We start from the raw sequence: 23,059 nt of genomic DNA on the forward strand, positions 1-23,059 counted from the left end.
ATATGATATAAAATTATTAAATCCACATCATCTATTTCATATATATTTTTCACAAATATTACATTATTTTTATTTTCAATATTTTTAACGAAAATTACTTTAACAATTAAATTTTCGACTTGCTGTGTATGATATTCCGGCTATATAATATTCTATCGTAAAGTGTTTTTTTTTATAAAACCATTTGGCGCCATATTTCAATCCACTGGGTGTTGATTGTTTGTAGCAATCTCAGATCAATGGTTCAGAGGCCCTTTTAGGTAAATCACTGCGAATTATTAAAATAATAGCGAGATTGGCTTTCGATTTTTTAATTTATGTTTCGTTTCAATCACAATATCTCATTATGTATTCAAAGCTTTATAAGGATGGATAACACTAAGGATGTCATCGATTGATTTCAATTAATTAGTATGGAAAGACCAACAAAGATCAGAAAAACAAAGAACACAGATGAACACAGTTGGGAGGTTAGATCACCAGTATCGCTGTATCATCGATGCATTCAATATATTGCTCAAAATCTACACATGGTGGACAGTTTTTACGGGTTTCCTGACTTGGTGGCAGCTGATATTTTTAAGGAATCAGAGAAGTGCAAGAAATTTGAGATCACTTCAGCAGAAAACGATTCTCTCAAAAACCTTCAATTGTTTTGTGAAATTTATCCAGACAGCGTGCTGTCCAGCCTAAATCTATCGGCCTCCTGTCGAGCGTTGAACTACTGGCTGGAACACTTTCTGGTTTTTTCTGGACTACAATCACTAGATGTGTCTGATTGTTTCCTTGGAGACGAGCATGAAATCTTATCCCATATTGCACATTTAAAACTGTAAGGAGCTTAAAGCAGAATTTGCTACTTAAAGCGTGTATGAATGGCATAATTTGATATCGGTATCTGTGAAATGTTAAACTAATTACAGCAATTTTGGTATATCAATGGCATAATAGTTCTATTTTGATATCTGTGTCTGTGAAATGTTAAATTAATGAGAGCAATTTTGGTAAAATAAGGAAAAAGTAAGCTAAATGTAGAAAATATTTTGTTTTTTCATGTTTTGAATGATCTTCTTTTTATTGCAGCTTAAAAAGCTTAAACCTTAGGAAAAACTGTCTGACGGATAAAGGGGTTTCTAGATTTTGTGCACCATTTAAACTATTTAGAAGAGGACCAGAACATTTAACAGTTCTAGATGTGTCAGGTATTACATTGTACTTTTATAATGTTATAATACCTATGTTAGGCCATGTATTAAAATATTTGTAAGTCATCTTAAAATACATAACCAATCTCAGACTCTATTCGATGCATGTTTACAAGTCTAAGAATCATTTTTCAATTTCTCTTGAAACAACTCTAAATGATAATAAGGGACCAGATCTGGGGGGGGGGGGGGGGGCTCTGTTTGTCTGCCATCATTTCAACCAGAGTGCTTTCAGTAAAGAGTATATGAAGTGGCTTGAACCAAGTTCGCGGTCAAAGGTTGAGGTTGCTGCAGACCTTTGAGGAAATTTTTTTTAAAATATATTCCATTCACTACATTCCCAGAATGCTTTTGTCTAAAGAATATGCAATGTCCTTGAACAAAGTTTCGAAGTAAAAAAATAAGTTCATTTTAGCCATCTTTGAAAAATTCGTGTTTATACCATTTGCATTATATGTTTTCTCCCTTTATCTGGCTCTTACTCCACATAAAAGAATGCTTGTGAGTAAAGAATGTGAAATGACCTTAAATTAAGTTTGTAGGTCAAAGGTAAAGGTCATAACAGATGTTCTTAAAATCAACATCTTGACCAAAATTTCTCTTCTCTTGGCAAAATCTTGCCCATACTTTACAAAAGATTGCCTGTAGGTAAGGAATGTGAAGTGACCAAGATATAAGTCAAGGTCATAACAGACATTTGCCAAAATTCAGGTAAGGAATGTGAAGTGACCAAGATATAAGTCAAGGTCATAACAGACATTTGCCAAAATTCAAATTGTCTAAACAATATTCTTCTCTCTACTTGGCCAAATTATGCCCTGCCCCAGTCTTTACCTAAAGAGTAAAAACTGGCAGTAACCTTCAATTAGGTTTTCCTATTTTGACCTTATTATTTCTTCCAATGGCCTTACCTGTCTTGCACTACATTCATAGTGTACTTGTTGAATAAAGAAAATTTTAAATTTAAATTTATTTCAATGTCAGAGGTTAAGGCCAAAGCAAAGTCCTCTAAATCGATTGCTTTTCAACCAAATGTTCTTTATTAAAACAGAGTTTATTGAGATGTGGTAACCATATACTTATACATTTTCCAGTGTCTTTTTCTGTGATAACACTACAAATCAACTTTGTAATGTATAGTCCAATACATTTCATCTATGACTATTTTAATATCTAATCGTACTACTGCTGAAAATTATATAAATATACTGGTAAGTAAAAAGAAATCATTCTTTGAATATCATAAGGTCAAATCGGTCGTGAATCATCAAATCTATCATAAAGCCCTTCAAGCTATATTGGATTTGATCAATCCTGACTGTATTTGAATACCTCATAATACTCCAAGAATGATTTCTTATTCCTTAATATTAAAATCGATGATGACTAGTTTCAGTAAATGTAGTGTTTAATAGGTAAAACTGCAGTAAATTTCATTGTGTTTCGATAATCCAAGTGTGCTTAGCGTTGCATTTTCATTTCTTTCTTATAAAACAGAAAATGGATGCATATCAAATAGAGGAATCAAAATGCTACAGTGCTTCAAAGATTTACAAAAAGTAGATATTACTGGAACCAGTGTTAAGGTAAATTCTTGTACAGAATTGTTTTTCCAGAACTTATCAAATAGAAATAAATTCATTAAGAATTGCAATGTTTGCAGCAAGTGTCAACAGAATATCAATTGTTGTTTCATCTGTGTAAGCTTCCGCTATTTTCATGTGAACTCCAAAATAAAGTTAAGGATTTTTGATATCATATTTAACCTTGTACCTGTATAAATTTTAATGGTATAATTGCAATATATGCACAAGGTAGCTAATTGAAAGTATATTGAAATAAGAAAAGTCAACCAAATGGAAGCAAATGGTGGCCATCCGTTTTGGACATATTTACCTGAATGAAAGTACTGTAAAGAAATGAATTGAATTTTAATCTTTTTCAGGTTAAAGAAATATCCAATGATTGGAAAGTCCTTCCAGAGAAGGGAGAGGGCTTAATGTCTATAAAAAATGAAGGATGGGCCTCCCATGTAGTCTGCAAGTGGATGGAATTGGCAACTCGGACACGTGACAAGGATGAACACAAAACGTCAAAGTTTTGTATGTTTTTAAACTATACGTAGTAGTAGTACATGTATCACAAAATAGAAAGATTTAACAATCTTAATTTTCATAGGATAATTCTGCTATATTATTAAAAATATATAGCCCTCTCACAATCCTATTTATATAAATTTTTTTGGGGGAGGGGGGGGATAACCTAAAATCGAAGAAAGCTACGTTTCAGCCTTTATTTCATAAATAATACGTTTACTTTTTACTTTGTAGATGCAATAAAGAAACGAATCAAAAGCCGAATCAGCGTACAGAATGTGAGCAAAGTGTCATTTGTTCCACAATACAGACTGGTGCTTCATCGAATTCATCATCTGAAGAAAGTGACAGCACCTTGTGTCAAAATTCCCACACTGACTGAACAAGATAATAATATGGATGCAATAATGAACTTATACAAACCTTAATTCTTGATACACTGTACTACAAAACAGTTGTCAGAATAAGGAGTAATGCCTATTGTCAGATATTATACAATATACATGTAGATTCATGACCACACAGGTTGACCATAAATTCTAATTACATTTGCAAATGTTCCTGGGATATACATGTACATGTACCTACTGAAGAGCAGAAATGTTACATTTCTTTGTGGACTTTTTAATGGGTCATGTTCTTATTTACATGTATGATGTCATGTCATCACTCAAACTTTTCAAAGTTATGCTTTGACTGTTGTATTAAAAAGTTTGGGGTATGTAGAAATTGTCTTGTCTGTCTGTCCATCTGCCTGTCTGTGCAATTGTGTCTGGTCCATATCTGTCTTACTGAAGAACATTGGAAGTTCTTACTTTACACAATGATTGCTTTAGACCCGAGAGTGTCTTACAATTTTGACCCAAGGACATTTTGGCAAGGTCAAGGTCACTGGAAGGAAAGAGAGCACAATTCATGTCTGGTTTATATCTTATTGAGAAACACGGGAAGTTCCTACTTTCACCTAAAGGTTGCTTATGACCTGAGGGTGTGTCCTAAACTTGATCCAAGTCCATTTGTTCCAGTCCCAAATAACTGTAAAAAAAAAATTATTCTTGTCTTTTTGATGCAAAGATTTACTGTGACCTGAAAATATGCCCTGACTTTGAGTTTTGTTCATTTGCGCAAGTTCAAGGTCAGTATGAGAAAATAGTGCATCAATTACTTTCCAATAGAGAAATACTTTGAGTTATTATATTTTCTTAGAAGGGGATTTCATTTGTTAGCTTGCTCTCATTACCTCCACCGGAACATAAAACACATTAGACTTGAATATTTTTTAATGCCTGGTGGATGGATACAGTATTCCTCGAGTCAACTCCAGTTATGATTGCAGCATTGAACCCTTTTTTCCCATATACAGTATAGGTATTTTAAAGCTGAACAGGAATAATGTTGTTAAACAGAGGTTGTTCTTGCATGCAGTATATCCATGAAATAAAGTTACAAGGTAAAATGGCGACTGCTTTGGAACATTTTTCCACTACAATGTTAACTCCTCGATGAAGTGCCTTCATACCAAAGTTAATATTCTTTTGATAAATATAATAGACTGGACATCATTGATATGTCTACAACACTATGAAATAAAAAGGGCTAGGAATTGGACAACTTGTTTCAAAGTTTATAGGAAATTATATGATTTGCTTTTGATCATCAAAGATGACCACTTGCTATTTTAAAAATATTTCAGCCGTTTTAAATGATCACTGGATTATGATACAAGCCTCATTTGCCAAAGTTCTTTTCTCCATAAAAGTATTCTATATTGACAAAGATCAGCAGCAGCAAGAAATTCTTTTATTGTCATCAATATAGTAACCACAAAACACAAACGGGCTACAATCAAGGAAAAGTAACATAAATAATTAAAATGACAAGCTACAAGTAAATAGAGATGCATATAAACATCTCGGAACATTCTGCTAGAAACCGGTTTTTGTCATGAAACGGCAATACAAGTCCTTATTAAAAATGTTTACCTTAAACCATGATCGACTACATGTGTTTGACACAAACAATGAAATGCATTAAAATAAATTGATATTTTATTCTTAGAAGTTAATTAATTTCTAGAGAAGGAATTAATCTCAAGTCTTACATAAAAACAAACAATTCTAATATGTAACTCTAGGAGTACATAATATACATAATGTGGGGTAAAATTTAGGAACACATTGTACACCAAACTGGCCAACTGTACACTAAATGTTCCTCCTTTTTTATTTTTTACATTTGGGGATATGCTAAAATCTAAAGATTAGCCCCTCTTCTGAAATAAATGTGTTTATATGTGACATGAAAAACCTATGATGGTGCAAAATAGCATGCAAGTTTAAGTCAGCAGAACACTACCTCGTGTATAATGTCAAGAATTCTCACTTTGTACACTATGATACTCCAGACACTTAAAGCCAGTTGAACGTGAAATTTTAAACAATTTTTGACATTTTAAAATTACTTTTTTTAACCCATACCAATCCTAGTGATGCTTTCCCACCAATGACCTTGACACTTGATATTTAAACCAAGATAACACCACATTTTTAAAATCCACAAAAAACAAATAATTAACCAAAAGTTGCATATAATTATATAAATGATGCAAATTTACACATGATCTGGAATATCATGGTATGTATTACAGTCAAAACTCACAAGGTTTGTATTGAAGATGTTTAAGAGATGCAACTAGAATTTTACTGTATTTTAAATTGTCAGAAGACCAGTTACCAAAGAAACATTTTACAAGTACTTCTAAAAGGTCAAGGACATCAAAATGCATTTTTTGTATTATATTTTATATTTGTGAATTTATGGAAGCTATACCCACCTCATAACCCTTTCTACTCCATGCACGAATTCACCAACAACATTGCCCTACATGTACTTCATTCACACATTCCTATGTTTGTGTTATATTTGAATCGGTAAACAACCAGAGAAACTACCAATTCCAATGCCTTACTAACAAATTAAGATAAGGTTTATCTAGTTATTATTATAAAATTTCCGAATATATATAACAATCATTTTTTGAAAATGAAAACTTCTAAGCTATTATAATGGGAAACTTCAAGATATCAAATTTTCAAATGTGTTGATAATTTTTTCAAATCTTGCTGCATCATGATAACTTGAATAATTATTTCAGCTCATCTGGTCAGGGTATTAAAGGTTTGGTTTCTGGATTTCAAGACCTGTGAAAGAAAAAAGAGTCCAAATTTAATCAATTTTTCATAAACAAAATCAACTTTGGCTCATTTTACCCTTTCCAAACATTTCATAACTAATTAAACACCAAATTCAATTTCAAAGATTGACAGCTCTGAATATTTAAAGCTGCTTGGTCCGATTTTTTTGTAATTACAGTATCAAATTTTTTTTCATACAAATCATATATCTTAGAAAGTTATGGACTTTCTCCTATTTACACCAGCAGAATCAGTCTCCTTTCAAAGTTAGAAATATTCAAAGTAAATAAAAATAATTTCTCTTTTGGCAAACGAAAAAACAAACCAAAATGCATCACGGGAATGTTTAGAAAAGGAAACTGAATGGTTTCGCCCCCCGAATGATTGGGGTTATTCAACCCGCATGCCATGCATCGATTGTAAAGAAAGCAGACTTTATAAATATTGGCTAACAGAACGTACACATGTTTATTTGTAATTTGTTTGATCATTTCGACCTTTATTTAAAGCGATGTCAAATTCGTAATACAACCATTCCCGTTTCGTCGTCAGGGGTGAAATTTAACATGAGGCGAAATAACGCGGTACCTTTTAATGTCGTTTGTTTTGTTAGCAAATTTTGTACGTATTTTTCTTCATTGAAATTTGGCATAATTGACGGGTAAAACTACTGCAATGTCTATTATTATACATATACTAAGCATAGCCATCGTTTAAAAGCGTGCATAAAATTTGATATAAAATCGGACCAAGCAGCTTTAAAAGTTGTGTGCCGGTAATAAGGCATTATTTGATAGTTTAACAACCAGATATGAACATGTCCAAAACACATTCATCTATTCCAATATAAATTTAAACTCAAATTTCTCTTGAATGTAAAATGCATGTGTTACATCCATTAATCTGCATTTCCCACATGCTAGAGGTTGAATTCCTCTCTTTTATATCAAACCTTGACCGCCGTGATCTTCGCCTGTCTCGTGACCTTGACCTGCTCCTTGACCTTCTCCTTACAGGTGACCTAGATCTAAAATAAGGTAAAACAGTACTTGATGATAGGGTGCTCTTACTTGAGAATTGTAGACAGCAGTGTATAATTAAATAAAACATAAAATGACATCTTATCAATAATGCAGAGTCATGTATTTTTTATTTCATATAAAAAGAAAAGACTTAAATTCATAATCCTCCTATCCTTTTGTTCACCTACATTTCACCATTGGTGAAAAACTAAAAGAGTAAAAGCTGGAATGTTTGAAAACAGATCATCCAAGTCTCCACTAACTTTAACTAACTAACATGTATTGTGTAAAAAACAACAATGCTGTTATAAAAACTTTTGTTGAAAAACTGTGTAAAATAAAAAATTCAATTACCCGTACACCATACTGAAAAATGACCAAAAAAATGATAACGACCTTTTCTTGACCCATACCAAGGTGATACCCTGTGTCACCCGTTACCTTGACCTAGACCGTCTTCTCTTGTCACTACGGGATCTAGACCGGGATCTGGAGCTTGAACGGGATCGAGATCTGGATGACCTAGATGATCTGGAGGAGGAGGAGCCAGACGAGCCAGACGAAGAACTTCTGGATCTGGATTTGGCAGAGGTTTTAGTGTTTTCTTCATCATCATCACTTGCACCAAGATCATATGCACCTAAGTCACCATCTTCATCATCATCCTCCTCTTCATCTTCATCATCATCATCCTGAGTAATAATTTCTTGTTTTTTAAGATACTATTACATTTCACATACCTGTTTATCTACATCTCCAAGAATTTGGTCTTTTTTTTTTATACAACTGTTGGAGAAGATTGCAATTCCAAATCCAAAATCTCATATCTTTTAATTAAAAACAGAAGGACCAAATGAATCTTGTAAAAGATCCACCTAAATCTAAGTAAATAATAAGTAACTGTACATTCATCCTTGATATAAACTATAAAATATTGTGTTCAACTACTCTCAATATACACGTAAATATGTGTATAAAAATACCCTAGACTTGGTCTTGTCTACAGATGCATATTAATATACCCATCTTACTAAAATAAGGTTTATAGGGGTTACATACATCCTGCCTTGGTGGTGCTGGGGGTGGGGGGTTTGGTGGGCCTTGGGGCGCAGCTTTCTCCTCCGTGGACCCTCTGAATTTCTTCCTCTTCCTTCCAAACTAACAAGACAAATATCCAGACCTTAATTCATCTTCTTTAAGTTACAATGAACTGAAAATTCTTAGTGACAAACTTTTGCTTCATTACGCTAACCTACTTCATCAGATTTCTCCTATTAATAGGTATATTTTGCTTCATTACACGAATTAAATGCATCAGACTGATACATTTGGGTACTTTTATTTCCAAATCAGAATGATTACCAGTAACGTCAATAAAAACAATTTTTCCAACCTCATCATATTCATCGTCATCTTCTTCGATTCTCTCCTTGTACTCTACAATTTCATCCCGTTCCATAAAACCACCGCCAAATCCTTTAATAGATGAAAACTTGTTCTAAAACGGAATCTCATTTCATAATTTGAAAAAAATTCATAATTTGAAAAAATACATATCCCATTTCCCAACATAATTGTAATTTTTGTGAAATAGATACAATAATTCACTCAAATCAGACATGATAATTGCTTGTGGTGAAAGGAGAGAGTTAAACTATGAGGAGTTGCAAAAATACAAGATGATGATATTGATTCCCTATTTTCTTTCATGGACAAGGAAAATATTGTCATCCAGTCATTATTTAGGTATATTTCACCCTAATAAAGCTTGAATACCGGTTATATCTCTTTATATTCCTTAGTGAGGATGTTTAGCAACTTATGGAATCAATTATGAAAATGATTTTCGCCTGTCTAGTCAAAGCAGGCTTGAAATTTTCTCATTGTTATCAGTATCAAAGAATTGTGTGCTCCAGATTTAAAATTTAAATGAGCTCAGTTCAAGACCAAGAAGTTTTTTCATTAAAAGGATTACCAAAATGGTTATCTTACAAAACAAAACAGATTTTGTGGGAAAACAATAAACTTTTTGAACAAAGGCAGGAGGTAAGAGAGCATGTTAAATAGTGGCAGACTTCTGCATGAAGTGGAGTTAACATGTATGCTGCATGCTCAACAAGAACTTTCTTTCATTATGGGAGATACTCTATATCAATAAATTAGCAATAATCACTTTTGTTGCTTGGTTCAATACTAACCAGTTCTTTGCTCCTGTTTTCCATATTTAGGTGCATTGCAAACATTGCATGTCATTCGTCTTGCCCAGTTGACATTAGCACAGCTGTTAAAAGATTGTAAATAATTGTGCTAATTCCTCTCTGATCAAAAACTAATAAATTTGCATGAATACAATAAAAATCAAGAAAAACAAGACTTTCTGAAACACTTGAGACATATTTTTATATGGCAACCATATTTTTATAAACAGTATAATAAACGTGTCCTTATAAAAGTACTTTTTAATTTGTTGCACAATAATGATTGACAACAAAATTACACAGTCATTGAGTTGAAAAGGGCATTTTTTTTTCTATTTCTAAAACCGTGATATCTGTTTAAAGAGTACACATATCGGTTATGATTTGGTCATACACTCTTACCTCTTACACTGCCAGTCATCGGCACTGAACAACCCTTTACTTTTCTCTGCTAACTGCTTGCCTATTTCTGTACCACCCTTCTTGAATACAGTTCCATCTTTCCTTTCTGTTTGCAAGAATAAAAATCATTTAGTTGATATATCAAAGCATACTTGGACAATGTTGAAGCGAAGTGAAATTAAAAAAAAAATTCAAACATAAATTATATAGACAACCAGAATCTCTGTTTCTATTAAAAGGTATTTTTAGTAATATTTAAACAATCTATATCATATCAAGAGAAAAGCTGTCAATGTGACATCAAGCTTGTGTTCTCTTTTGTGTGAAAAGTATCCATAATCCATTTGTCAACCCAAACTATGGGGTACTCTACGTCCAATTTTTTTGCAAAAAAATGACGAAGTTCAACAGCAGGTATTTTTACAAAAATAATCAAAATCCAAGTAGTACGCACATCTCTAATATATACGGTACATATGATTGATCTGCAAAACAACAATTTGCTATCTTGGAAGCTGTACGAGGAGTTATCCATACGATAGGGTTACCCTATATGCAATATAACGCAAAAAAAATAATGATGTTCAACAACTGTTATTTTTTCATAAATTATTAAAAACCAAAATCCAAGTAATTTGCACATCTCTAATATATATGAATGATCGATCTACAAAACAACAACTTCTATCTTGAAAGCTGAAGGAGAAGTTATCCTTACAATAGGGGTACCCCTTATGCAATATTGTGGAGAAACAAAAATGACAAAGTTGAACTGAGGTATTTTTTTTCATAAACTATCAAAAATCAAAATCCAAGTAAATGCACAATCTCTGATAAATGTACAATTGATCTGCAAAACTCTTCCTATATTGAAAACTGGAGGAGGAGTTATCTGTACAAATGGGGTACCCTTTTGGCAGCCGGCCGCCCGACCACCCACCATTTTTATTTCAATAGCCGAATCTTTCCTTTTAAAAACCCAGTTTAAAATTGATTGAAGGATGAAAAGGTTTCATGACAGATTCATCCTGTGCATATCAATCAAACAATATTGAAGAGTGAAGACACACATTATCATTGCCAAATAGAGCAGGTGGAAAATACTAGTACATTTGTTTAGAACTAGCGTGATCACTGAATAATACTTAGTCATGGGTAAGACTATAACTGGCAATATCAATTATCTCAAAAATATAGACAGATAAATCCCAAGTAGTTGACAAGTAAATAAATGATACAACAATTTCTCCAAGTATTGACCAAGTGATCTATATTAAGATCCATGACCTTTTGACCCACAAAACATGTAATCAATAGTTATAAAAGCCTTTACTTTTCTCTGCTGATTGGTTGCCAGTATCTGTCCCGCCTTTCTTGTATACAATTCCTTCTTTCCTGTCTGTTTATACGAATGCAAATTTTTCAGTTCATGACATGCAACTGGCATTAAAGTACAGTGTAAATAAGCATCTGCCTCAAAATCTTATTGGGAATGAATTTTAATATAAACCATGTACCAGGTACATGTACTTGTATTTCATACCTTAAAGGGTAAAATTCAAATAAAATAACTTCATTACAACTCAGTTGGGATTATCAATGAAGTTTCAAAATTAAAAGGATATATTACATTCACATCTATGCAGTATAAAGTTTACATTCATGAGTTGCAAAATGGAGACAGGCAGTACTTAATTTAAGTCCATTATTACCGGTAGTTATGTAGTGTACCAGTAGTCATTAGAACACATTTACACTATTTATCTTACAGAGTAAAAAAACATCATCAAAACGGGAGGAGAAGTTTGTTTGACTACACAACATTCATAATTGTAACAGTGTTCAATTTCAGACATTAACTTTTCTTTTCTTTTTTTTTTTAATTCATTGTGATGCAGTTTGTAGTGCATATCTTTATATATTTTTGAACAAACACTGTTGCAATTACACCTTGGAACAGTAATCCATTTGTATTCATTTCCAAATTCAAACAACTGTACTTACCTTTACCACAGCGATTGCATTCATTTCTTCTTGAAAAATTAACATTTCCACATCTTCATAAAATAAGAAGAAAAAAAAAGCATTAATAATTATTTGTAATACACTTGACACATCAACATTATCTCAATTGAAAGAGTCCAACTAGGTGAAGAAAGCATATAAAAGACAGCCGATATGCAGCATTATCCAACAGCAACATATTCGTATTTCATAATTCATATTTGTCTATGTAAATGAAGTAAAGGCAAAGGAATAATTAAACACTAAAATCCATGGATAAGTTAACCTGTATGGTTTGCAACATTGTGCAGGCTGGGACCAATCACCCAAACGGGATATAATAGCCCGTTTGGGATATACTGAGGGATCAATCTCCGCAATAGTTAATCCGAGATTCCTCCTACTCTAACCCATACTTTTATAATGTGACGTACACATGCATGTCACAATATAAAAACGGGGGTTAGAGTTGGAGGAATCTAAGAATATATTAAAGTAAGGTTACAGAAAAAGTCATTTACCACAAGTTGTTACATTTCATCTATTCTAATGTGGATTTACCATATTTTTTGCAAAATTAACAACTTCTATCTTTTGCACTTTATATTTACATCCCATTTGGGATATTATATCCCAAACTGGCTGTCATATCCCCATTTAGGCGATTGGTCCCCACCTGTTGTGCAATGAGAAATATAAAAATATAACCTAATAAAATGTGTAAAAAATCATTTTATTTAGACCGCAAGGATAAAAGCATTTTAAGAGCATTCTAAGAACTTTAATAATTATTATATATCAACTCTATGTTCGCCTTGGCGAACGCTGATAGCTGCTGGAAAGGGGGTACAAGGGAGGTAATTCTAGGGTGTGATCATTCGTCTGTTGTGGCATTCCAAAAATAATTGCTATTACATTGAGCATAAACTATTTACATTGAAACCACATCATTTAATGATTTATTTTGCTTACTTTGGGTCTGGGCAGACCCAATCGCCCTCATTTGGCTTGAATTTTCCACTCCCTGTGCCACTCGACATTGCAGATTGCAGCAATGAGGGAACGCAACGCACACTTCAATAACTTTTACTTTGAAATATTCGTTGCTATCAATAATTTTCCATAGATAAAGAAAATTTGAAAATTTGAAAATAATATATGATACATTACAGTCTGAAGTATAACTTAATTGCAAAAAGACACTCAAAAGGCTCTAAATTATTCCAATTTACATTGAAACGAATATATAAAGAACGAGTTGTTTTTCAAATTGAAACTTCGTCAAAGTCATTCATATGTTTATGCATAACTAATTAAATAGACAAGAAATATGTACAGAATCTACATTGACAAGATCAGCTGATAAACAAGTGCGAGCGCGAGCAGGTGACCGTGCGAGCAGGAACCAAGTGCTCAAGTAAATTTAACATGATTTCGTGAAGAAAATAAAGAGAAAATATTCGATATTTTTTTGCATAACCAATTATGGAGTCAGCGACAAGGCGGCGTAACCAAAAAGTGCGCAAGGTGGAAGATGACATCCTTGGAAACGAATGTGATGATGAAAATAAACAAACCAGAACTCAAACACATTATGATTCCTTTACACTATTTTCTGCATATATCGGATCAGCGGGATTAATTTATTTATTGATGTACACCCTATTTCACAGTTTTCCATCAGCAGTTAAAGAAGCAGAGTCATCAGAAAATAAATTTTGCGAAGAAAGGGCACGGTACCATTTAGAAAACATCACCAGTTTTGGTCCCCGTGTAGCAGGAAGCAATGCAAATGAAGTTCATGCAAAAGAATATTTAATGAAAGAAATTCAAAAAATTGAAAAGCAACATCACCCGTCCAAAAGGATGGAAATTGACTTGCAAATAACATCAGGCTCATTCCACCTTGTTAATTTTATACAAACAAACTTTTATAGTGTATATAGAAATATGCAAAATATAGTAGTCAAAATAACAGATGAAGAAGAATCAGACGATAGTTTTCTAATCAACTGTCATCATGACAGTGTTTCCTCCAGTCCAGGTATTCAGAATTCTGTAAAACAAAAAAAAATAAGTGAAGCTGAATTATTGTGAATTTATGCTTTAATTTATTACAACCGGTATTTATAGAATAACAAATGTACATTGTATTTAGCATAAAGTAGTGACAATATGTATGTGATGCAATATTGAAATTAAGATGTCAGTTACTTAATTATCTTTATCCAGGGGCTGGTGACAATGCTGTCAGTTGTTCAGTGATGTTGGAAATCATCAGGATCATATCTAAATCATCAGTCAAACTCAAGCATAATGTCATTTTTCTATTCAATGGAGCAGAAGAAAATATGCTACAGGTAAGTATTTGTTATCATGTAAAGCAAAAATATTTGTGACTCTCAACTCATTTTAGCACAACCAAAAAGTAATAAAGGAGTTTTTGTCAAAATTATGGTATTAATTTATCAATATTTACCTAGTAATTAAAATTTCGTTATATATATAGAGTGTCCTTTCTTAGAAAATTATTAAAGTTTAAATTTTACACCAATCAATTTCCCAAAAAAGTACAATTGGAAAGTAAAGAGGTACAATATGATAAACTGTCCTTAACTTGTATACTATAGCTATATAAGGAGTACACATGTACACCCATTTCTTTCCTTTGATAGGCTAGTCATGGATTTATTACACAACACAAGTGGGTCAAGTCCATAAAAACTGTGATAAACTTGGACTCGGCAGGTGCTGGGGGCTGGGAGGTGGTTTTCCAAACAGGTACCGTAATTTTTTTCTAAAATGTATGATAAGATGTGTTTGATCAAACAGCAGTTTCTTCTTACAGTTTTATATATGTTGATTTAAAAGGATTGATAAAGTATCAAAGAAGTACATTGATTTTTCATTCAACAAATAAAAATGATTATTACTTTTGTTTGCATCTACATGTACCAATATTTTATAAAACAATTGGAAATTACAATAAATGGTTACAGGTCCCGAGCACCCATGGTTAGTCGCTGCCTATGCTGAGTCTGTTCCACATCCATTTGGATCTGTGATTGGGCAGGAATTCTTTGAACTGGGTCTGATTCCTTCAGATACAGATTTTAGAATTTTTAGGGACTTTGGACAAATTCCAGGTATTCATTAAAGTCCTTTACTCCTCTTTGAAAAAAAAACAGAGTAGCCTTATCCTTAGCCTTATCTACGTATATATTGTTTCAGGAATCTTTAGCACTCTTTGTCAATCTTTCTATCTGAAATTGATTAACATTTAATCATATTATACATCATCAAAATTATCCAAGGCTGTTCTCTCCTCTTTTCAGATTTATGATCAAGTGAAATTAAGTATGGTTTTCTGATAATACATGTTGTACATTTGACCGGTATAATTCACAGATTTTGTTATGATACTGATACAGATACAGATCATTATGCTTGTTGTATTTTTTATGCTCTTTAGGCTTGGATATTGCTCACATTGCTAATGGATATGTCTACCACACAAAGTACGACCAGCCTAGGTACATTCCATCGGGTTGTCTGCAGAGGGCAGGTTAGAAATAAATATATATTACTGATTGTTATACTTTCATGTTAAATACTGAAATCTGATTGGTTAAGACGCAGTTAATAATATTTACTATTACCCTCAGCGTTAGCAACGCACTTGGCAACGGGTAACATTAAAAAATGTTACATGCGCGAAAATTATGCGCGTACGGTTCGCTGTAGAATTCACGTTATTCCTATAAAAAAGCAGTAAAATTTTCTTAAAATTTTTAAAAAAGACATTCAGTATAACAAAATAAATAGTGCCTGTTTGGGAGGATAACAGTTGAAATTGACACCCCTCGAAAACCATTGTCAACCTCCGCTTCGCGTCGGTTGACAATGGTTTTCTCGGGGTGTCAATTTCAACTGTTACCCTCCCAAACAGGCACTATTTATATAATAGTGCATGTATGGGGAAAGAAAAAAACATACAATCATGTGTATATTTTGTATAAGGGAAAGATAAGGATGTACATTTGTGTAAATCTTTGGTTTTGGTTGATATTCAATTTTGACCAAGTGTTTTACATCTGAAATTTTAAAGTTAAAACCCAACTTTTGATAACAAAGAACTTGAATTTTGATTTTCATTGGATTTAATTATGACATCTATTGATGAATATGGTGGGTGTTCTTTATTATTGTAATCTATATTGACAACTAATCCGATCCTGATAAAAATTAACTCAATATATCAAGTCTACTCTTTAATGTACGAGTACGATGTATATATGGTATCTTACAGTGTATGAAAAACTTTCTTCACAGGAGACAACCTCTTGGCTCTGATCCTGAAGCTGGCAACCAATCCAAAACTAGCTGACCCCGGTCTGGACAGACACGGCTCAATGGTCTTCATCGATGTACTGGGGTTCTTCATGGTTCATTACCCAGTCCGAATAGGAAAAATCTTGAATTATCTGGCTGTTGTACTGTCTTTTCTTCACATTTATAAAAGATCAGCAAATTACACCCCGAAAGGTAGATAAGGCAAAAAAATGATAATGATTTATTTGAATGTTAACCAGTAAAGCATCTGATTGGTGGATGGAAAATCTTAACCTTTGACCGCATCTGCTTTTCTTATAGAGTTGAACGGAAAGTCTTATGTGCTGTTGGTGATGTGCTCTGTGCTGGTTTCTCTGGTGGTTTGGGTGCTGTGCACGTTTCTCTTGGGCGGGTTTGGATTCATGATGAGCTTTTCTGGAAGAGCCATGTTTTGGTTCACACACACCTTCAACATCTTCTTTATGTTCATCATTCCTTCGATGACTGCCATTTTGAGATTACACCAGTATTTAAAAGATTATTTTTGGAAGGTAATTTGCATTAACATATCTACCAGGCTACCTGTCTACATTTTTTTATTGGTAATCTTCACTGTAAATAATTCTGTGCATATAATTAAAAATTAAAATGATAGATTAGTCATTCTTTATGGTACTTTCCTTCTGAATCAGAAAAATTATGAAAACAGTAGCGTAATTTTATTTTATTATTAAATGTATGACCTAGATTTGTGATTTTTTTTTTAATTAAAAATTTGAATATTTGACAGAAAATCCATCCCTGTATAATAGAAGAAATTCATTTTGATGCTTCCCTCTTGATTTGGTCTGTGTTCACATTCATACTGACAACAGCAGGACTGGCCTCAGCCTTTATGGCAATGTTCTGGACCTTGCCACCACTAATCATCAGAGAATACATCGCCAATATCATCAACCCAGACTGGAAATGTATGTGCATAGCAAATTATTTTTGTTATAAAAAATCATGGATGTAATTTTGTCCTATCTTTTGTCATTTAGAAGCACAATTTCTCTTACTATAGTAATTCCTGTACTTAAAATAAAATTGAATGATTTGGCATAAATTCAAAAGCTGCAGATTAATAATCACCTATATTTGGATGGTATAGTTTACAATCTATGATTTATAAAGCTTAAACTGTTAAAAGTTCCCATAAATATGGTAGCTATCAGTTCATATTTAAAAACTGTGGTTTCTTCAATATTCATGTAATATTAATTTTCATGGATTTCATGGAGTTGATGCATGAAATTATAAATATTGAATCATTGAAATACAATTTCTGATAACATAATGTATTCATAATACCATTGGCCACACATTTACTTATCCCTGAAACCACCATTTTTACGAAATCCACGAAATTGATGCCCATGTATATTGATGAAACCACAGTATTAATGCTAAATCTTGATGGATTTTTTTCCCATTTTCCAGCCTCTTTATCTACATACCTGTTAGTCATGCTCACCAGTATTGCCATTCCCGCTGTGATCATGATGGAAGTTTTCTTTGGGATCTTCTCCCTGATTGTACCAATCATGGGTCGTTCAGGAACGGAGTTACCCCCAGACCTGGCCATTGCTGTGATCTCTTGTCTGTTTGTCTGTTTGTACAGTCAGTATTTGGTAAGTTTAATAGATGCTATAAACCACCTTTTGTTTGCGATGACTTTTATTATGTGACTTGCTATGAGCTGGTATATAATGACAAATTTTGGGGACCAAGCGTACATGTATGTAGATAATCTTGAACAAATTATTTTTTTTTTAAAAACCAATATAGATACAGTTAATACAAACCTGACAAACTTTTATCATTTTCTTTTTAAACACAAATAAATGATGATGTATAGTACCGGTATGTAGGAACATTTAACGGTACTGCAAGAATAATCAGACAAAATGTGTTTATGTAAATACATATAAACTTTTGTGTTACATTTATACTAAGGAAAAGTATTTGTGAGAGAAGTACATGTATCAATCTTTGTAAAAATTGCTTTGACCTACATGTATTAACATGCAGTTTTGGGAATTAATTAAAATAAAAAGTGATTTTAATTAGTGTTGAGTTTCATATTTTTTAGTTTAATGACAATTTATTTTAAAAAAAAAATGATTGTAGCAACACAGTCAAAGGGAAATAACTTTTCTCAAAGCCTTTTTTCACTTCCACATTTTTGTTTATGGTAGGTTGGAGCTACCTATTTGTGCAGCAATATGAAATCCTTCCTGATGTTCCTAGCCTCCTGTTTTGCTGTTAGTTTTCTTGTTGTGATGTTTACCCCTTTAGGATTCCCCTTTAGTGGTAATCCTGATGGTCCCTCACCCAAAAGAATTCTACCTTTTGTAAGTACTCTTACATATAAATACATTTTTAGCATGTTAACACCAAAATCATTTAATTTTTGCATTAAAAGATTGCAGCACTACATAATTAAAACATGTAAGGTACATTTATTTAATATGTTTTGTGTTTATTTTTGTTAATATAATTCATATGAATGGGCCATTTTCCACTCAGTAAAGGGTAATCATGAGTTCCTCTGTGCAAAATAAATAAAAACAAAGAAATGAGATAAAATCCAACTTGCCAGTTGAATACAGAATTAATTACAAGTTTGTACATGTGTTAGATAAAAATACCCAGTGGGCACGCAACGTTGTTTCAACGTTGAGAAATGGTTGAAATCAAGTTGCAACGTTGATAAACCATTATTCAACGTTGAATCAACATTTAGGTTTCAACGTTGAAACCCAAACCATAACTCAAAGTTGATTCCACATTGAAGACCCAACTTATTTTCAACATTGAAGACATCAACCACTTTTCAACGTTGAAACAACGTTTTAATATATAAATGAAACTGAACACATATTTTCAAATTTAAATTATGACTTTAATTTCTATTTCAGCATATGCAAAGAAAATTTCATGATAAAGATGGCCACATAACCAAAACAGACAGTGGTCTATGGATCTTGAACTTTGATTACCTCGGAAATAGCTTGTTTTATGATAATGAGTTCATAAAAAATTCTCACCTTAAGGAATGCGATGGACCAAACTGTGGGTTGCCCTATCTTATTCCAGTTGGGCACATGATAGATCCAAAGTAAGTTTCTGTACTGGGTAAAGATTGAAAAGAGAGAGAGAGAGAGAGAGAGAGAGAGAGAGAGAGAGAGAGAGAGAGAGAGAGAGAGAGAGAGAGGAGAAAGAGAGAGGTGTTTCAGCAAAATAGAGAGAGATAGAGAGAGAGATGAGTTTATACTGTATTTAACTGACAATATTTTTTCTGAGGAGTTAACCTTGTCTCATCTTCAAAATTGTCTTGTCTAAGGTTTAAAGTATTTTTTTTTTATTTCGGGGAGGGGAATAACTGTTTTATGTTTTTAAATGGCAGTAGAGGTGGTTGCCCTTTTAAATTCTGTTTTTGCAGTAGTTGTTAAATTGTTGCTGTACATTCAATGATAATTTATCTGGGTGGTTTTTTTTATCATATAAATAGAATTCCGTTCCATGCCTCAGTGTAAAAAACTATAGGAATCTTACGTCGCTCAGTAAAAAGAAACCAGAGATGTCTGGAGTATAATATCATTGTAATTTGTGATAGAGATTGCAACTCCTGCATGGTCTGGCATACATAGTATTGCGGTAAAATAGGATTTATACTATACTTGTAGCTATTATGACTACCATGGTTTTATTTACGCAACACTGTGAGCAATAATTATAAAGCTATATATGGTTTAAGATTAAACAATCAGTAGACTATAGGTAGGGAAACTGAAAAACACAAAATAAATACAAAAGCAGCTACAGTAAAACATGGTTATAGCAAACACACTTTTAATGAATTGACACTTACAGCGAAGTGATTTTCATTCACTGAGACTTTGTTACATGTTGAAAATTTGACAGACATAATGAATTACTCTTATAATGAAGGTAAATCGTCTGTCTTTGGCACTTCGTTATAAGCGGGTTTTATGGTACCTGTTTTTGCTGCCTTGCTACATGAAGGGACTAAAAAGAGAACTTGTTGTAGCTGTTTTTACTGCTTTGATCTCTTTGTAAAAACAATTGCTGCATTGCTACATGAAGGGACTAAAGAGAGAACTTTTTGTAGACAGTCCTTATACAACATTAACAATGAGGAGCCCAATGTTTCCCCCTTGGTCAACTTGAAGCTGATTGCGAGAAAAATCGTCTTACCTGAGGTAGAGAGATTTACATTCCAAGCTACAGGTAAATATCTGTTAATACATGTACATATACTGCGGTTTCATCAATATTGGTTGAACACCAATTTTCTTGGATTTTTTTGTTAAGTAAATCTATGAAAATAAATGTTCATTAAAAGTGCAATTTCTCAGGGTTGTCTCTAAAAATTGAAGTAGAAGGGAGAAATAAAAAAGTAGAAGGGGATCTGAAGGTCTAGCGTATAGCAAGATTGTGTTTGAAATGCAATAATAGCCGGGTAATTATGTCACTTTAGGGGGGGGGGGGGGGAATTCCCCGCCTCCCGGGTCTTAGAGACAACCCTGAATTTCTACAAACATTTTGGATTGATAAGATCATGGGCCACAAATTAATTTTCATCAAATCCACGAAAAATGATACCCACATATATTAATGAAACCACAATGTTTGAATATAATTAGTATTACAAATGAATTATATATGCATTTAATGAGGGAATCCAAGTTTCCTAATTCTTGGATATTTTTTTTTGAATTCTTTATATACTTGTAAATTCATATTACTTTATCTGTCTGCAGGACCAGATCACATGACCATGTACATTGTACCCCATTCTGGCATCGAGCTCGTTGATTGGTCAATTGATCGAGGACATCCCACTCCAGTGTCAAAAAGAAAAGACTCCAACGAAACTTTGTACTTTGTGTATTATTCACATGGGATCAAACCAGACAAGCCCTGGCAGTTCTACCTCGATTTTAAGGTACTGGTAAATCAAATGTAAAATGCTTGCATGTTCGTTTACTTTATGTTTGCATATACATGTACCTGTATTTTATTTCATCAAGATCCAGTCTTCAAGCACACATAAAACTGATGTGTGCTACACACAAGTAGCAAAATTTTACCCCTTAAAAATATTTGTATTTACAGTACCTTTATATTTTACTATTATTTGCAGATGACAGAGAAAACAGACGTGGTTTCACAAATTGCCTTGTGTGGTCACTATCTCCATGGTGACCAGCACATCACACCACTGCTTCAGCGGTTCATGGACAGTCTCCCTGATTGGACTGTTCCAAATCCCTGGGTCGTAACCTACAACCTATACCAATTTTAATTCAACAGCGAAGTATTCAATCATGTTTTAAAAAATAGTGCATCTTAATTAATACAATGTATGGTGAAAGTTGATGTGACAGCATTCACAAGCTCCATCATCGGAACCCACAGGTTTTCTATTCGTTACACTGCTTTCAACCGGGTTGAAAGCAGTGTAACGGATAGAAAACCTGTGGGTTACGACAATGTGACAAGCTCTTGCTAACGAACATTTCCTTTTGTTCATGAATTTTTCATTTTTTTAATGTGTACTTTATTTTTTCTCATTATTTTGGTAAATACCGGTAGGTTTATTGTATCAGTTTTATAACTAAACTAATTACTAGTTTCTATTACCATAGTGACCATGCATGTTGATAAAAAATTTTTATTACCAGGTACCAGCTTGGTACTACAGATAATTTGTTTTATCAGGGTTCTGCTTTTGTATTTTACTTCTGTTCAAACATTATAGCTGTTGGTTGAATCGTCTTTTTCATCATAGAAGCATTCCTAAGGCCATATTCAAGGTCAAAGATAAGGGCCAGACACAGTTTTACATCTTTAAGATTGCTGGGTGCAATTGCTATCTCTTGAGTTTTAACATTTTTCTGTCAGTGACAATGAACTACAGCGGTTATGATTCCCTATAACTGGTTTAAAAAGGTGTTTTACCTTTAACTCTAAAAGCAATATAACTGAAAATCCAATTTGGTCACCTTGCATGCATGGCTTTTGAAATTTCTTTTAAGGTAACATGGTACACATGTTCCTTAATCACTGGTTCTGAACCAATTATCAACAATTATTTACAAATTTTAAATATATTCCTTTTTTAATTTTTTTATTCTTAAAACATTTTTCACCAAGTTTGACACATATGTAGTTCACAATAGATGGTTTACTTATGGCATTTTTCTCTCAGGCTATTATAAATTGTATCTATGAAAAATATAGAGATAATCTTTCAAGTGCTTTTTTTTAAACTCACTATTTACAAATTTGTGCCTAAAATACTGGAAAAGTTTTTGATTATATATGTACTTAATGATATTTTATAAGGGAATAATTAATTTTTTTTTTCAGTTTTATTGTTTTAATTACCAGTAATAAATATTGTATATGTATTTTTGATAGGTTTACAGTATTGTATACATGTAAGTCTACAAGGTTGACAATTTAGTGCTTCATTCTTATATACTGGTACATGTATTTTGTTTGAACTGGATTTATTAGTATTTTTAGTTTTGC

The 23,059-nt window shown here is 32.8% G+C and overlaps 3 protein-coding genes across 8 annotated transcripts; 2 read left to right on the forward strand and 1 right to left on the reverse strand.

Moving 5' to 3' along the window:
- Positions 1 to 170: 170 nt before the first annotated feature.
- Positions 171 to 4,782, forward strand: LOC105343153 (leucine-rich repeat-containing protein 42). Of its 3 annotated transcripts, none has more exons than XM_034456346.2 (6): positions 171 to 260; positions 359 to 832; positions 1,084 to 1,202; positions 2,703 to 2,791; positions 3,151 to 3,307; positions 3,536 to 4,782. In XM_034456346.2, exons 2-6 carry the CDS (start codon positions 414 to 416, stop codon positions 3,727 to 3,729), a joined length of 978 nt encoding a protein of 325 aa, XP_034312237.2. In that variant the 5' UTR covers positions 171 to 260; positions 359 to 413; the 3' UTR covers positions 3,730 to 4,782. The 3 variants fall into 3 exon arrangements, with proteins under 3 accessions (XP_034312237.2, XP_011448702.3, XP_065921825.1); XM_011450400.4 differs by having other exon boundaries at positions 178 to 260; positions 368 to 832; XM_066065753.1 differs by having other exon boundaries at positions 179 to 260; positions 413 to 832.
- A 302-nt stretch (positions 4,783 to 5,084) lies between these two features.
- Positions 5,085 to 13,212, reverse strand: LOC105323574 (zinc finger Ran-binding domain-containing protein 2). 3 transcript variants are annotated; one of them, XM_011422632.4, is made up of 10 exons: positions 13,094 to 13,212; positions 12,122 to 12,174; positions 11,451 to 11,516; positions 10,118 to 10,223; positions 9,716 to 9,798; positions 8,911 to 8,993; positions 8,577 to 8,675; positions 7,959 to 8,209; positions 7,448 to 7,522; positions 5,085 to 6,501 (listed from the first exon to the last, which is right to left on the reverse strand). In XM_011422632.4, exons 1-10 carry the CDS (start codon positions 13,159 to 13,161, stop codon positions 6,495 to 6,497), a joined length of 891 nt encoding a protein of 296 aa, XP_011420934.3. In that variant the 5' UTR covers positions 13,162 to 13,212; the 3' UTR covers positions 5,085 to 6,494. The 3 variants fall into 3 exon arrangements, with proteins under 3 accessions (XP_011420934.3, XP_034312235.2, XP_034312236.2); XM_034456344.2 differs by lacking the exon at positions 5,085 to 6,501 and having other exon boundaries at positions 7,271 to 7,522; XM_034456345.2 differs by lacking the exons at positions 5,085 to 6,501; positions 11,451 to 11,516 and having other exon boundaries at positions 7,271 to 7,522.
- A 224-nt stretch (positions 13,213 to 13,436) lies between these two features.
- Positions 13,437 to 21,953, forward strand: LOC105343142 (endoplasmic reticulum metallopeptidase 1). 2 transcript variants are annotated; one of them, XM_020073217.3, is made up of 14 exons: positions 13,437 to 14,165; positions 14,354 to 14,481; positions 14,797 to 14,902; positions 15,121 to 15,267; positions 15,594 to 15,686; positions 16,454 to 16,666; positions 16,775 to 17,004; positions 17,244 to 17,424; positions 17,936 to 18,126; positions 18,694 to 18,849; positions 19,417 to 19,616; positions 20,631 to 20,749; positions 21,283 to 21,473; positions 21,666 to 21,953. In XM_020073217.3, exons 1-14 carry the CDS (start codon positions 13,607 to 13,609, stop codon positions 21,825 to 21,827), a joined length of 2,676 nt encoding a protein of 891 aa, XP_019928776.3. In that variant the 5' UTR covers positions 13,437 to 13,606; the 3' UTR covers positions 21,828 to 21,953. The 2 variants fall into 2 exon arrangements, with proteins under 2 accessions (XP_019928776.3, XP_011448667.3); XM_011450365.4 differs by having other exon boundaries at positions 13,438 to 14,165; positions 21,283 to 21,467; positions 21,666 to 21,952.
- Positions 21,954 to 23,059: the final 1,106 nt, after the last annotated feature.

The sequence above is a fragment of the Magallana gigas genome, chromosome 7, assembly GCF_963853765.1.
Source record: "Magallana gigas chromosome 7, xbMagGiga1.1, whole genome shotgun sequence".
Lineage (NCBI taxonomy): Eukaryota > Metazoa > Mollusca > Bivalvia > Ostreida > Ostreidae > Magallana > Magallana gigas.

Coding starts and splice junctions, on each gene's coding strand:
- LOC105343153 (XM_034456346.2), top strand. CDS start 414: ATGGAAAGACCAACAAAGATCAGAAAAACAAAGAACACAGATGAACAC. Junction 1,203..2,702: donor AACAGTTCTAGATGTGTCAG/GTATTACATTGT, acceptor CTTATAAAACAG/AAAATGGATGCATATCAAAT. Junction 3,308..3,535: donor ACACAAAACGTCAAAGTTTT/GTATGTTTTTAA, acceptor TTTACTTTGTAG/ATGCAATAAAGAAACGAATC.
- LOC105323574 (XM_034456344.2), bottom strand. CDS start 13,161: ATGTCGAGTGGCACAGGGAGTGGAAAATTCAAGCCAAATGAGGGCGAT. Junction 8,210..8,576: donor CAGCACCACCAAGGCAGGAT/GTATGTAACCCC, acceptor ATTATTACTCAG/GATGATGATGATGAAGATGA. Junction 7,523..7,958: donor AGAAGACGGTCTAGGTCAAG/GTAACGGGTGAC, acceptor ACCTTATTTTAG/ATCTAGGTCACCTGTAAGGA.
- LOC105343142 (XM_020073217.3), top strand. CDS start 13,607: ATGGAGTCAGCGACAAGGCGGCGTAACCAAAAAGTGCGCAAGGTGGAA. Junction 14,482..14,796: donor CAGAAGAAAATATGCTACAG/GTAAGTATTTGT, acceptor TTCCTTTGATAG/GCTAGTCATGGATTTATTAC. Junction 15,687..16,453: donor GGGTTGTCTGCAGAGGGCAG/GTTAGAAATAAA, acceptor CTTTCTTCACAG/GAGACAACCTCTTGGCTCTG.